General features: G+C 46.5%; 1 protein-coding gene across 2 annotated transcripts in view; it reads right to left on the bottom strand.

Annotated features, from left to right (window-relative positions):
* The window catches only part of KIF13B (kinesin family member 13B), a 212,224-nt gene that overhangs the window by 9,253 nt on the left and 187,795 nt on the right, over positions 1-15,176 (bottom strand). The window contains exon 38 of one of the 2 annotated variants that reach the window (XM_027549009.1): positions 2,291-2,353. The exons of the other annotated variant lie outside the window; for it this stretch is intronic. Within the exon in view, the coding sequence (XP_027404810.1) occupies positions 2,291-2,353 (63 nt within the window). The remainder of the gene's footprint in view (positions 1-2,290; positions 2,354-15,176) is intronic. 2 annotated transcript variants of the gene reach the window in all.

Raw genomic sequence — 15,176 nt, 5'->3', positions numbered from 1 at the left:
CAGCCCGGCGAGCAGGGCTGAGTGAGGCCGGAGCTGCGCTGGGCTCCCCGCCTCTTAGCCCTGGGTCTGAGTCACTCCAGCAGAGCTCCACGGCCCCGCCGTGCTCTCGGGTGTTCCTGCCGTGATAACTGCAGCCACCGGAGAAGGCAGCAGATTATCTTTCTGTTCCCGGTGCACATTGACAGGGAATGGGAGACGGAGTGGGAAGCGGGCTGTGGGGCGAGAAGGGTGCTGCTCAAAAAAAGAAATATGTTCTCAATATTTACGGAAAGATTATTTATCTTACAGGAATGGCCATTTTCCATTTGAAATACAGGATTTATTTGAACTGGGAAACAACTGAGATCTATAAGTCTCTTACAGTTACTTGGCTTAACTCAGCAGTTTGATAAATCATGCATTTTCACGTGAATTGTCATTTATATTCCTGTCTCCGGAGGCCCTCCTCCCCCCACAAGGCACACTCTCAGGGTACGAAATTAACGGCACCTCTTGAGATTAACAACCCATTTTTGTGATGGATCTCTGGGCTGCAAAATTTACTAAATCCAGTAGATCAATAACTGTCACCAGCATAAATACTCTAAAAGATGAGGCAATCCTTCAATCATTTTTCTTTCGCAACTTGTACATGTTTTATTTATCCTTTTCTATTCTATTTTTAATCTCACTGACCAGGCAGGGAAGAATACACAAGCAAAATTTAGGAAACTCTGAAATCTGAACAGTAACCACGGTTCTGACATAGTCTGCAGTTCCCTACTCCCTGGGGATAAGGCCGTCCCCCCAGTTGCAGGATCTGCTGAAGGAAAGACTTAGTCCTGAGGAGTGGACGGCCCAGGGACAGTGCCTCAGAGCCCCATCAGCTTCTACCCCACCAGTTTTCACTGTGTCCTCTGATGCGGGCCAGGAAGGACTTACTTTACGACGAGGCCCGGAGAGGCTATTCACCCAAAGCCTCCAGTAAGGGAAAAGCTGGGGATCAGAGGTCAGATCCACAGCAACAGGAAAGAGGAGAAGGTGGGGGGGGGGGGGGAGGAGGAGTTGGGGGGTGGTGCAGAAGGTGAGCTCTGATTACCCCGGTTCTTGGTTCTTTCACGCTGAGCCAAGCGCAGCTCTGATCCTTCCGCTTTGGCACTGTGGGTTCCCACTCAATTGGAGTTGCTATGTGAGTGGGAATCTCCCTGCCTCTCTGGGTCACAGTTTAGCACAGACATTCCTAAGGCTACCGGAAAACCTGGATCTGAGCAAGCCCGCAGGGAAGCACCCTTGTGTAAGGGTCTCCCTTTGCCCCACTGGCCTGGGAGTCCCACCCAGTTCTGCCTTGAGAAATCATCAACCCAACTCATGGGGGCTGGGGCGGGGGCAGCTCTACCTTTGGTTAAATTTGTGAACACCTAGGATTGAAATGGGCCGTGCAGAAAGGAGTGAACTCTTGGATATCTGAACTATCTTTCAATTATTTGGCCTCTTTTGCTCCTGTTTTCGGAGAAGGCAATGGCAACCCACTCTAGTACTCTTGCCTTGAAAATCCCATGGACGGAGGCACCTGGTAGGCTTCAGTCCATGGGGTCGCTAAGAGTCAGACACGACTGAACGACTTAACTTTCACTTTTCACTTTCATGCATTGGAGAAAGAAATGGCAACCCACTCCAGTGTTCCTCCCTAGAGAATCCCAGGGACGGAGGAGCCTGGTGGTCTGCCGTCTATGGGGTCGCATAGAGTCGGACACGACTGAAGCGACTTAGCAGCAGCAGCTCCTGTTTTAATAAATAAAAAACTTCCTATGGAAGACACAGCATCTCCTCAGAGGATGAACGGCACAGTGGGAGAAAACAGATTTGCTATTCATAAGACGAGAAGTGCTGTTCATCTGTGGGAGATCATAAGAGATGATTTTCTCCCCCAGCTTAGCGTCAGTCTTTTCACGCTGATATCATGAATCAGAATAAAATGTAAAACTGAGAATTAAGCCAACACTTGGGATAAGGAGATGGTTCTGTTTATAGAAATCACCTCTGCCTAGCAGTGGGCTATTAAAACAGCAGACTACATTAGCAGTCAAGCACCTAGGAGTTTAGCAATCATATGATTAACAAGTTGAAAATAGAAAAGTGTAACAAGCAAAACAGAGAGGGGGAAGACAGTGACCTACATTATAGTTCATTATCGAGATGGGAATGCTAAAATTAAAAGCCACGGGTGTGGACTCCACAGTTACAGCATTGGGGCCACCCACTGTATGTGGGACAGCCACAGAGAAGGCACCACCCGGCCCGACCAACTCACCTCGGCCATCCTGGGCGACCCGACGTCCGGAAGGGCCGACTGCACTGTGATTCGGGGCACGGGCTGAGGAAACAAGGGAGCGAGTGGGCTCGGGGCTCGGGGGAGCAGGGCAGACAGAATCAGAGAAGCCTTCCACCCAGAGGGAACTTCTACAGCTTGTAGGGATTCTGACAAGTCACTGCCTGGCAGGGCTGTCAGGGGCTGGGCGGGGATGCTGTGCCGGAAACATACAAAGCCAGGAGCAGTCAGTGGCCCAGCGACACCAGACGTGTAAGGAGTGCAGGTGCTCTCTTCGCTTGCGCACGGCACGTGTTAGCCAAGGGCTGTATCTGTACATGGAGCTCTCTGGATGGCTCAGTGGTAAAGAACCCGCCTACCAATGCAGGAGACGTGGGTTTGAACCCTGGGTCGGGAAGATCCCCTGGAGAAGGAAATGGGAATCCACTCCCATATTCTTGCCTGCGAAATCCCAGGGACAGAGGAGCCTGGCAGGCTACGGTTCCGGGGGTTGCAGAGTCGGACACGACGGAGCACGCATGAGTATCACTTATTATCTGTACATGGGAGCATTTAGGACCTGACAGAGAGATGTGACACGACAGGAAGATCGGGAAAGGCTTCAGGGGAGGTGGAGCACAAACTAAGCCTTGCCCAGCCAGGGAGATTCCTGGTCCAGAGAAGTGTGGGCGGAGCCGTCACAGGCAGCGAGGGGGGTGAGGATGGACGCCAGTGTAGCTGGAGCACAGAGGGACAGGCATGTGAACAGAGAGGCTTTGGGGTCTGAGCCAAGCTCCTGGGCAATGGCGAGGATCCCCACAGGTCCTGGGCAGAGGGGGCAGGACGTGAAGAAGACCAACCTGCCGGTGGAAGGCAGACTGGCTGCAGAAACAGTGCAAGAGTGAGGCGGGCAAACGACAGGTGCCAACAACAGAGCAGGGATGACGGGGTGAGAGCCTGAATTGATGGGCACAAGCGATGTCACATGAGCGGAGCCGGTTCCTTACGGACGTGTGGTTCAAGGAACAGCTCGTTAAAACAGAGAGCTAAAAACCACACAAAAACTAGAAGAAAGAAAAGTCGAGAGGAGGATCTGGTAACTCTGAAGGAGTCGGCAGCTGCTGTGTTCACAACAGCAGGTGGGCACAGAGCAGACGCGACCACCTTGGAGAACCCTGGGGCCTACCATGCTCTGCATTTATTTCCCCAACCAAGGTCTGGTCGCCTCCTGCGCCTGCCTGCTCCAAAGCTCAGGTCTGGAGGTCACCTTAGAAAGCTCGGCTCTAAGAGGGCTCCATCAGGGCCAAATACCTACCCTCAATCCCGTTTCACAGGAGGCGTCAAAGCCGGGTGTCGGGGTTTGTTGCCATGCAGTGCCTTGATCTATCTAGTTTCCCTGGTCTGGGAACCTTTTCAGGTCCCTTCCTCCAGCCCTGAGCAACCGGTTCCTCCCAGGTCCCTGGTGTGTCTGGGTGCCAGGGCTCCTCTGCTGTCATGACTCCCCAAGAGTCTGCAGGCATGAAGGCTGACGCCCAAAGCTGTGCTTACTTTCTAGCAGCCCAGACTCTTAACTGAAGGGAGAAAAGTCCATCTGGAACAAAACAGCCCACTGAGAAGGGTGTCGACCTACATTCATACACCAAACAGCTGCGTTTTAGCAAAAGTACTGCTACAGCCAATTGTACCCTGGGACAGCCTCTGCGGGAAAGCTGCTGCTGCTGCTGCTAAGTCTCTTCAGTCGTGTCTGACTCTGTGCGACCCCATAGACAGCAGCCCACCAGGCTTCGCTGTCCCTGGGATTCTCCAGGCAAGAACACTGGAGTGGGCTGCCATTTCCTTCTCCCATGCATGAAAGTGAAACGCCAAAGTGAAGTCGCTCAGTCGTGTCCGACTCTTAGCGACCCCATGGACTGCAGCCCATCAGGCTCCTCCATCCATGGATTTTCCAGGCCAAGAGTACTGGAGTGGGGTGCCATTGCCTTCTCCGAGGAGAAAGGAGCTAGAAGCAATTAAGGGGTACGGGAACAGCACCAGCATCTGAGAAAAAGGCCCAGAGACAGTGAAGTAGGACATGGCAGAAGATACAGCCAAACAGCTGGGCAGACGTGGGGATAAACTAAGGGAAGACGCTCCACCCTGCAGACACTGGGGAGCGCCTCAGGGCAAAGGCCGGGAGAGCCAGGGTCAGACGTGGGTTTAGGAAAGACAATGGACAGAGCCAGGGAGGGTGCCCTGCCAGCAGCAAGGCCTGAACCCCCCAGCCTCTCCCTCAACTCCCTGACCAGGAAAGACCCCCGTGCCTCCCACCCAGCTCCCGTCGCACATCTTGCCTGCCCCAGGCCTCCTGTCAGGGATTCTCTGTTTCAAGCATGCACCCTCCACTCTGTCTTACGGTCCCTTCAGTGCCGGGGCTAGTACCTTCATTTTCATTTTCCCCACTGCGTCCGAAGCCCCCCCACGAATGGAAAGGTGTTCAGACCATCTCTCTCAGTAAGGGCAGAAAAAAAGTTTGTTAAGCTGGAACCCCGAAATACTTACATTCTTCAGTTATGTCTTATTTAAAACAGACAAGATTGAGATGAAACATTCTCCTTTAAAGCACAAAAATGTAAAAATCCCACCAAGATGGAACTACAGCCACCCAGGATGAAACCTTTTCTGTGTCCTCCTAAACGGGGTACAGAAAAATATACTTTTCTTTGTGATTCAGAATAATTTTTTTTAAATCCAGTAAATGGGAAGGCACCTGCTTGACTGGGATGCAATACTGGAATCCAGCGGAGCCACAGGGCTTCCTGAGGACAGGGCCCCAGCTTTGTGGCTCCAGGCTTCTATGCTGAAGACCTCACGCTTCCCCGCACCGTCCCTCATTCTCCACAACCACTTCTTTCTGCAACCCTCCCCCCCCCCCCCCCCCCACCACAACCACTTCTTCCCGAGTAGCTCAAACAGTAATGAATCTGCCTGCAATGCAGGAGACCTGGGTTCGATCCCTGGGTCAGGATTTCCCCTGGAGAAGGACATGGCAACCTACTCCAGTATTCTTGCCTGGAGAAGTCCATGGACAGAGCAGCCTGGCGGGCTACAGTCCATGTGATCAGAGAGAGTCAGACATGACTGAGCAACTAACACTTATACTTCTTGATCAGGTAACAGATCTGCTCTGTAGAGACACCCGCCCAACCCCTAGATACACCTAAAATGGCTGGAACCTGTGTCAACAATAAGATCACATCAGGTCTAAGTGGGTCCTGAGTGCAAACTCAGGTACTCCAGCCACACCTACTTCTCCGCTTCACACACTAGGCACTTCGTGGTGCCCCCCTCCTAGGAAAGGCTGCCGGACAGCAGCTCTGGATGAAAGAGCATCACAGCAGACTGTTCTCCAGCAGAGGACATGCTCAAGAGGCTGGGGGCACAGACACAGACCACAGGACTGGCCACAGACTAGTTTTCATGGAAGCTGGGTGACGAATGCATAGGGATCCACCACAGTATTCACTCTATTTTTGTGGATTTCAAATTTCCCCACAATACTGCCCTGCATGACAAACTTAACTGGGGCTCTGCTTTAGTGGGGCTCTCCTTCAGCTCAGCAAGGACTCAGGGACTTCCCTGGTGGTCCAGTGGTTAAGAATCCACCTGCTAATGAGGGGACACGGGTTCAATCCCTGGTCCAGGAAGACTCCACATGCCTTGGAGCAACTGAGCTGGTGTGCCACACTGCCGAGCCTGTGCTCTGCGACAAGAGAAGACGTGCTAATGAGAAGCCCGTGCACCTCAACCAGGGAGTAGCTCCCACTCACCGGAACTAGAGGAAGCCGGAATATAGCACTGAAGATCCAGCACAGCCTCCCCCCAAAAATAAGTAAATAACTTTAAAATATTTTAAATACTTAAAACAGAAAAAAAGAAGTAAGGACTCAGGTCTCAGGTGCACAAAGAGTTGCAATAGTGCTGTGGGAATATGAAGACCAGAAGGACAGGGGATCCCTCTTAACAAGGCAGCAATCCAGTCTGCGGGAAGGATGCGTATGCAAAAAAGGAAAACATCAAGGAAGATGACAGGTATCGGAATGAAAGTTTCCAAGCAGAGAAGATGTGGAGGAGGAAGGGGTTACCCAGGGACCAGATCGAGAACACCTCCGTGGGGGTGACTCCACCTGGACACAGACCTTGAAGACACAGTGGCTCCCTGGGGGGCCTGGCGACCCATGAAGAGTGGCACGACAAAGGCAGGCTGCCCTTTCTGTCTGGAGGCTCCCTCCTCTCACTTCCCTGCCCGGGAAAAGCTTCTCAACCTTCCAGGAGGTCTTCAAGAGAGGGAAGGATCTGGAGTGACCAGACTTGGGCAGAGGGAAAGGAGGTCAGGGCGTGCGGAGGAGGCCTTGTGAGCTTATGGTGGATTTTCACAGGCAACAAAGAGCTAGCAAAGGAATCGAATGAAGTGGTGCTAAGAACTAGGCTTACAGAAGATCATCCCTGAAGGAGGAGACAGAAAATTTGGAGAAATCAATTAAGCAGTTGCATCAACGGTTCGGCAGAGCACCAGAAATGTAAGAGACTGAATTTGGATGATAAGAGGAAAAGGAAACAGGAGAATTCAGAGATATGAAGGCGGCCAGCAAACACCTGGAGACAACCAGGGGCGAGAGTGAGAGACAGCGCCTGGGAAGATCGGGAGACAGGGCGAGCGGGACGCAGCTGCAGAGGGAGCACATGTCGGTGCCACACTCCCACGCGCGTGCCCAACCGGGAGGGCGCACCCGCTTTCTGAGGGTGATGGCCTCCGGTGAATTCAGCAACCTTACTACGGGCACCAAAAATACCTCCAGAGTGTGCTGAACTCTTCAGTTGTCATCTGTCCTTCACACAGAAGGGCTCACATTTCCAAATGGTACTGTTTGCGTTTTAATGCTCCTCTGCATAGCCCCCATGCAAGCGGCTGCCTATTTCGAGAGCTCAAAACATTTCAGATCATAAGTTCATTAATCCTTACGACACATCTGGTAACTATTAATAAAAATGACTGCAAAGTATTTTGCAGCTATAAATATTAAGAAGTCCTATGAGGTGCGTGAATATAAGTATAATTATCTACATTTCACACTTCAGAAAGTGAGGCTCAGAGGCATTCACCTAACAGTTAAGGGCTGGACGGCTACACCAGGGCACTGTCCTGCGTGCGGGTCAGGTCTAGTGGACCAGCACGAGAGGGGCACAGGGTAGCGTGGAAGTGCTGTGGGGAAAAGGTGACAGTCACTTCTCACACCCTATCTCGTCATTTTTAAGCTCTGGCTTTCTATGCCACCTCAATGATGGCACACCAGAGCTCAGATGTCCTAACTAGACATAAGAGCTAATTTGCCTGGAATGAAGTCTTAACTCCTTGACATGATATGCAAGCACATCACCTCTCATGAGGCTGAGCATGCTTCTTATCCAGAGACTTCCCCACGCTGTCCCCTCCCTGAGGGAATCATCGCCCACCTGGTGAAGACCTAGCCATCGTTAAGTCTTAGCTGGAGCATGATCTATTTTTCCTGAAACTGAAGGTAAAATGCACCCCCCTCCCCACACTTTCACCTATAACCCCAACATACCACCTATAACCTATTTATATATATAACCTAATTATCTGTCAATCCGTCTTGACGGGGGTCATTCTCAACTGTAAGCTCTCTGCAGGGTAAGGATTATGTCTCATTCATCTCATCCATAAAACAAGAACTTAATGTCTGTTGATTGAACAAGTAAATAAGTGAATGAATGACTTAAGTGATATAAAGGCTGAATTGTACACTTAGGATTTGGAAAAATCCTATCAAATTCCAAATTTTGAGCACAGGAGTAGGTAGAGGGGAGAAAAGATGTCTGTTGAAGCAACTTAATTAACACTTTGTTCAAAAACACTGAATTTTCTGATACCTTTTTTTTTTTGTCTAAAAACGAACCTTTGCTAATAATCACCCCTTACCATGAATTTGATAAATTCTTTACAAGTCATGTTCTAATGGTTCCTAAGTAAATATGATCCTCTAAATCTTTTTTTTTCAACTCTAACTAATCACTTTAATCCAAGCCTAGGAAAATACAACAAGAGATGTAAGATTTATTCTGGCCATAAATACTCAATAGCCAACCTTTGATTTTCATGCTGATAAAGTGAGAAAAACATAAAGAACACTACCAAGCTGAATACCTCCTCATCTTTGAATACATTCTGGTAAAAGTAACAAACATTAGACAAAGTCAGACATGTACAATTACCTAAAGATCAAGAATCAGCAATAGCTTAATCAATATAAACAGATTTTGAAAGGTTATGTTAATCAGAGAGGCAGGGTGCTGAGCCGGCAGGGACAGGGAGAGCTGGCAGTGCCCCCAGCAACTGTGCAGGGACTGGCAGCTCCAGTCACTGTGGGGGCGGAGGGGAGGCACCCCTCAGGACCACCCCAGCTCACACCGCCAGCACCCCCACCCCCTCTGCCAGGGGTCTGCAATCAACCTCATGATCTGCACTCTGGCTTTCCAGGAGGATCCGGCTGAGACTGTGCTGGCCACGGACGACACCAGCCCTTGTCTCCACCTGGCAGTCAGAGTTCTCAGTTTAAGTGAGTAACTCTCATTCTAATTACTCCCTCAGTTCTTTGGGTAAACCTGATCGCCTCTGGGTTGCACCTCTGGAAGTGGCAATCCAGTCCATAGGAATTCTCTGAGCAATGTCAGCCAGGGTGGATGGTGGGTGGCCACCAGCTGGTCCTTGCCAGAGACACTGTTACCCTACTTGCCACATGCTCCTTCCGGCCAGCGCCAAGTGTCCACGTGTCAGCATGGGATGGTGACTTCCCTTCTCTGACCAATATTACAATCCCTCATGAGGTTTGTACATTCACTTGAGTAGATTCCTCCAGTTCTATCCTCTTCCAAATCCACCTTCCAAACTGCAGCGAGAGGAGCCTCCTGAGACACAAATTTGACTACGTCACTTTTCTGCTTTAAGTTGTCAATGCCCAGAAATAATTGTTTTTAGAAAGAAATGGGCCAAAAAACCCGAAGAGAGATTCTACCCAGTGTTTCTCCACAGCATGACTAGTTCCTCCTTCAAATACTCTATAGATTTGATTCTATAAATATTATCACTTGCTGTTTTTAATCAAATCCAGTGAAATCTCTTCAGATCACAATCGTGCGTTAAATTTTGTTTCTTGACTGTGTCTCAGTTCTGCTCCTCACTACGCAGTGTCAGCTTAGACAAGGTGTTACCTACCTGAGACTCATCTTCATCTCTAAGTCAGCGCCTAACATTACCCTTCAACTCTGTGCGTCCAGCATGGCAGCCACCAGCTAGGTGGCTTCTGAGCACTTGAAATGCGGCTGGTGTGACTGAGGAAGTGGATTTTTTATTTTACTTCATTTTAATTAATAACATATAAATTTAAAAATTAAAGTGCCTTTTAGTATGTTTTTGTAACGTCTTGGGCATGTGGATTTATTTTTTCAATTCTATGAACTCGGAATGCAGATCAAGTATTTCCAAGGAAAATTTAGTATCTGAATCGAGATGTGCTAGAAATGTAAACTACACACCTGATTTTGAGGACTCTACAGAAAAAAAAAAAAAAAGAGGAGGATATCTCAGATTGTTTTTTATACTGATGACAGGTTGAAATGATATTATGAATATACTGGGTTACGTAAATTATTTAATTCAACCAGTTTCTTCTTTCTTTTTCAAGTGTGACTACTAGGCATTTTTAATGACACACATGGCTCGTATTATACTTCCATCAGACAGCACTGCTGTTGAGCTGATGCATATAGAATCCCTGGCACGGTAGACACTGCACATGTCTAAAGCACCATGTAACCCTAATTACTGGGGTTCCATGCACTGCCTTCCAAGGTATTTCTCTAGATTAAGTAAAACGCGTACTAGGTGCCTGTGCTAAGTCGCTCAGTCGCGCTGGACTCTGTGACCCCCATGGACTGTAGCGTGCCAGGCTCCAGGCAGCCTTCTGTATTCTAAAGGCTGTGTCAGGAGTTGAGGATACAATATGTGCAAAATCAGACACACAGACAATCCTCCTCTTCAGAAACAGGCACTCAGGGTCTAATACCTGATATTCCAATTTAATTTTAATTACATAAAACAACTAAAAGGGCTGCCCTGATGGTCCAGTGGTTAAGAACCCACCTGACGATGCAGGGGACATGGCTGTGATCCCTGGTCCAGGGAAACCCACATGCTGCAGGGAACTAAGCCCACGGGCCACAGCTGCTGAGCCCACGTGCTCCAACTACTGAAGCCCGCATGCCCTCGAGCCTGCGCTCCAAACAAGAGAAGCCACCACAGTGAGAGGCCTTCACACCGCAGCTAGAGTGGCCCCAGCTCGCCGCCACTAGGGAAAGCCCACAGCAACAAAGACCCAGCAAAAATAAATCAATCTTAAAAAAAAAAAAACCCAAAACTAAAAGGCACACTTCTGTCAACAAGTAAATTATTTATCAGTTGATAAAAGTGAACGAGCCTGTCCTAACAGACTTCATGGTCGGATGGCATCACTGACCCAATGGACATGAGTCGGAGCAAACTCCTGGAGATACTAAAGAGCAGGGAAGCCTGGCGTGCTGCAGTCCATGCGGCCACAAAGAGTTGGACAGGACTTAGCGACTGAACAACAATATATGTGTTAGCTCAACATACTTGAGATCCTACATATGGGAAATTTTAAACACTAATATTTCTGAAGTTGTCAGGAAAGAAACAGTTTCTTACATATTAGGGTTTAGCTAGTTTACTTTTTAAATTTCTACATGATAATCGGTAAAACTTAAGTATTTATGTGGAAAAAGATGTCTCTCTTTTAAAAATAGGGTGTAATAAGTCACTCTATCCACTCAGTTTCTCAAGTATCCATGAAGAAGGAAGGATACTTTATGAAAGGTAGTGAAGAGAAGTCGCTCAGTCGTGTCCAACTCTTTGCGACCCCATGGACTGTCATGGAATTCTCTAAGCCAGAATACTGGAGTTGGTAGCCTTTCCCTTCTCCAGGGGATCTTCCCAATCCAGGGACTGAACCCAGGTCTCCCTCATTGCAGGAGGATTCTTTACCAGCTGAGTCAACAGAATGGCTGTTAATCTAAAAACTTAAAAACTGAGTCTAAATCTAGACTGTCCCCAGCTCGGTATGTCCTACAAGCTAAGAATGGTTATTACACTGTGAAATTATTAAAATATCAATAAAAGAATACTTTGTGACATGTAAAAATTATATGAAATTCAAATTTCAGGGTTATAAATAAAGTTTTATTGGAACAAACCCAGACCCATTGTTTAGCATTGTCTGCAGCCAGTTCTGCCAGCAAAGCCTAAAATGAGCCTAAAATAAAACTATCTGGCTCTTGACCAAAAAAGCCTGCCAACCCTGGGTCTACAGACTCATACAGAAGTATACAAAGCCCATTTCTGAAAAATAAGTGGAAGATGCGGCCTCTTCAAATCAACTCCTATCCTGCCTCAGAAACTATCTTCTTTTCATTATTCTACAGATTAGCTACTAACCCTGACTCTGAAGGCAACTTAGTGTCTAAGTATGTCAATATCCATACATTTCTGGGGCAAAGACAGATGGTAAAATGTTATGACCTTGGAAAACAAAACAGACATAAGAGTCTCATTTCGTAAAGCAGTTAAGAATTGCCTAAGAATTCATCCACAAAGCAACTGAACAGAAATCATTTTCCTTGAATTTTTTTAAAACTCTGTATTCCAAAAGGTCTGTACAAACTTCCCTTTATTAACACAAGAACAAGCAATATAGAATAACATATCCAAATATAAACTACAAGGGAAAAGAACTTTTAAAAACCTGAATACTAAAGGAAAACTCAAGGCTAGAAAACAAGGTCTAGATCCTTTTTCTTATTTTTAGTTGGTTACGATGATGAACCCTTGGTACTTACCTGGTTGTCCAGTGGTTAAGACTCCAGGCTCCCAATGCAGGGTGCCTGGGTTCAATACCTGGTCAGGGAACTAGATCCCACATGCCACAACTTAAGCCTGGAGCAGTCAAATAAATAATTTTTTTTTTTAATAGCAAATTCCTTTGAGACAAATTCCTACACCTCAACCAACTGAAATAGAACTTCAGAAAAAAAAAAAAAAGACGATAAACCCTTAAGACACCACAGCAAGCATTTATACAGCCTGTTTCATCAGAGGAGCCTGAGTAATGAAGAGTCTAAAACAGCATCTTAGCGCACAAGGGAAGAACCAGTAGCTGTGTTTGTTTCTCCCCATTTTACACACAGAACACTCACTCACATGAAAGCTGAAAGAACTACCTAAGCACCTTTCCAGCTCGGTCAGAGATGTATAGGGCACTGCTTTCTCTACTCAAGGTTCTGTCCACCTACCACACTGGAAGTGGTGTTGAAACTGGAGACAGAAACCCTTGTGGTCAGCAGGGTAGGCCTAAGCAAAGCCCAGGACACTGGAGAGGAGCTAACAGTAGAGCAAGGATAGGCCAGAAATGTGGCTGTGTTTCTGATGGTGGAAATTAAATGTGAGCATTAACTCAGATGGTAAAGAATCTGTCTGCAATGAAGGAGACCTGGGTTCACTCCCTGGGTCAGGAAGATCCCCTGAAAAAGGAAATGGCAGCCCACTCCAGTATTCTTGCCTAGAGAATTCCATGGACAGAGGAGGCTGGAGGGCTACAGTCCATGGAGCAGCAAAGAGTCAACACGAGCAAGACACTAATACTTGCACTTTTTTCTTTCATTAACTCCTTAATCCCCCAAATGAACCAAAGATGCCATCTGGAATTCAGAAGTTGGAAGTACATAAATAGCTTCATCTGAACACCAACTTCTAGACACATGAAAAAAGCTATTATGCCAAATTAATTCAATCTAACTAATTAGAGAGCAGGAAGTTCTTTCAATTATTTTATGTGCTGTCTGAGAAACACACTTGAATATGAGTGCAGATTTCATTAATTGCAGTTCATTATTTTCCAGATTCGTTACTAAACTTGCATCAGAAGGTCAAAGACAGCAATTTTGTCAGCTGCCACCTCTTTCGGTGCTTGTATCTTTTGCATTTCTGGAACTCAGACAGAAATTGATTACAAAAAAAAGAAAAAATCTCCATAAAAATGAGAAACATAAGTTTTATAAATATGTTCAAGCCATGATTTTGAAAATATGAGAAACTCTGTCTTTAAAGACTTCCTTAAAATTGTTATTTTATTTCTTTATAAATTTATTTATTCCTCAGGATGAATTGTTAACTTTGATCTTACAAGAAAAGATCCATGCATCTTCTCAAATACTGAAATATGCCCCCCCAAATAATAGAATCTTGATCTGAGAACCTGCTGATTCCAAAGAACAAGTTAATAAACACTAATCTTTTCATTAGCGATTGTGTGTTTGTATCTTTGCATGAGGGACGGAACTGAACATTCTTGTTTGAAAATGTCAAGGACACTCTGATTAAAAGTACTTTTTTGTTAATAATCATTCCTTCATCACTTCTGCTTCTCTTCCACCTAATCTAACAAAGAAAAGAGGAAATATGACTGGTAGAAACAGGACCTATTTCATTCCTCGGTTCTTACTGGGAATATTTTTACATTTTCAAAATCTTATTTTTTAAAAAACAGAAGTGACTGAAATCCATAGCGGTGCTGGGAGAGGACCCTGCTGTCTATAAATCACTGTGCTGGTGCACGGTTGTTGCCTTCTCTTCGTTAATATCACTTCATTGTTCTGCGCCCTTCATTCTGCTGTTTTCCTGGAACCATCCTTATACGATTCTTCCCCGCCTTCTGTGTTGCCATCCCTTGAATGCTTATACAGTCAGCTCTCTCAGTCATTGTTCGGTCAAGCTATAAATAACTCCTTTAATCCTTCCTCATAAATCATTTCTGATGTTATTCTCTGAAATAATTCCAGTTGGTCAACGGACGTCCAGTAGTAAGGCACCCAGAGCTACGTGCAATGATCTAAGTGTCCTCGAATGAGGCCAGAGAGAATCCAGGCGTGTGTTTAGGTTGCTGTGTCTCTGCTACTGTGACTCTTCCAGAGAAGGAGGTTAAGTCTCCAAACTAACTTGGGACAGAAACAGAAAAAGCAAGAAGCTTTAAGATCTTTCATCACAGTTAGGTGGGAAACAGAGAGAAATGGCTTTGAAAACGAAAAGAAATGAGTGTGCCTACCTTACTCTATGGCCTGCTGTGTTACTCTGTGCTGTCTCTGCGGTTCCACTGTGTAGTAGATTTAATGGATTTTAGGGGATTTCTGTTTAGTTTTTAAATTTTATTTCTTCATTGTTTTTGGCTGTGCTGGATCTTCACTGCTGCATGCAGGCTTTTCTCCAGTTGCAGTGATCGGGATTGCTCTCTACTTGCAGTGCATGGGCTCCTCATTGCTTCTCTTGTTGGGAAGCATGGGCATGAGGGCCTTCAGGCTTTGATAGTTGTAGCAGCCAGGCTCTAGAGCACAGTCGCTCCTCAGTATGTGGGATCTTCCCAACCCAGGGATTGAACCCGTGTCTCCTTCGTTGGCAGGCAGATTCTTTACCACTGAAGCCACCAGGGAAGCTCCCCCTCTGTTTAGTTTTTTGTACCATCTCACATTACAAATCTCAAGCAGTGTTACTATCTATTTATTGTCTCTAAGTTGTATGCAATGTTCATATCAATATTTATCCCTTCCTGTATTGGGAGAATTGATCCAGCTTTCTTTTAGGCATATGCACTGATTTCTATTTTTCTGGGTTCTATCTTACACGTTATTCTAAAATCTGTGCTAAGTTTTTTAGTGTGGTATTAATTAGTTAATGACTATTTATATAGGCCATTGAAATTAATGCACTAAC

This window comes from Bos indicus x Bos taurus, chromosome 8 (assembly GCF_003369695.1).
Source record: "Bos indicus x Bos taurus breed Angus x Brahman F1 hybrid chromosome 8, Bos_hybrid_MaternalHap_v2.0, whole genome shotgun sequence".
NCBI lineage: Eukaryota > Metazoa > Chordata > Mammalia > Artiodactyla > Bovidae > Bos > Bos indicus x Bos taurus.
Note: the sequence above shows the minus strand (reverse complement) of the source record. Positions and strands in the feature narration are given on the sequence as shown.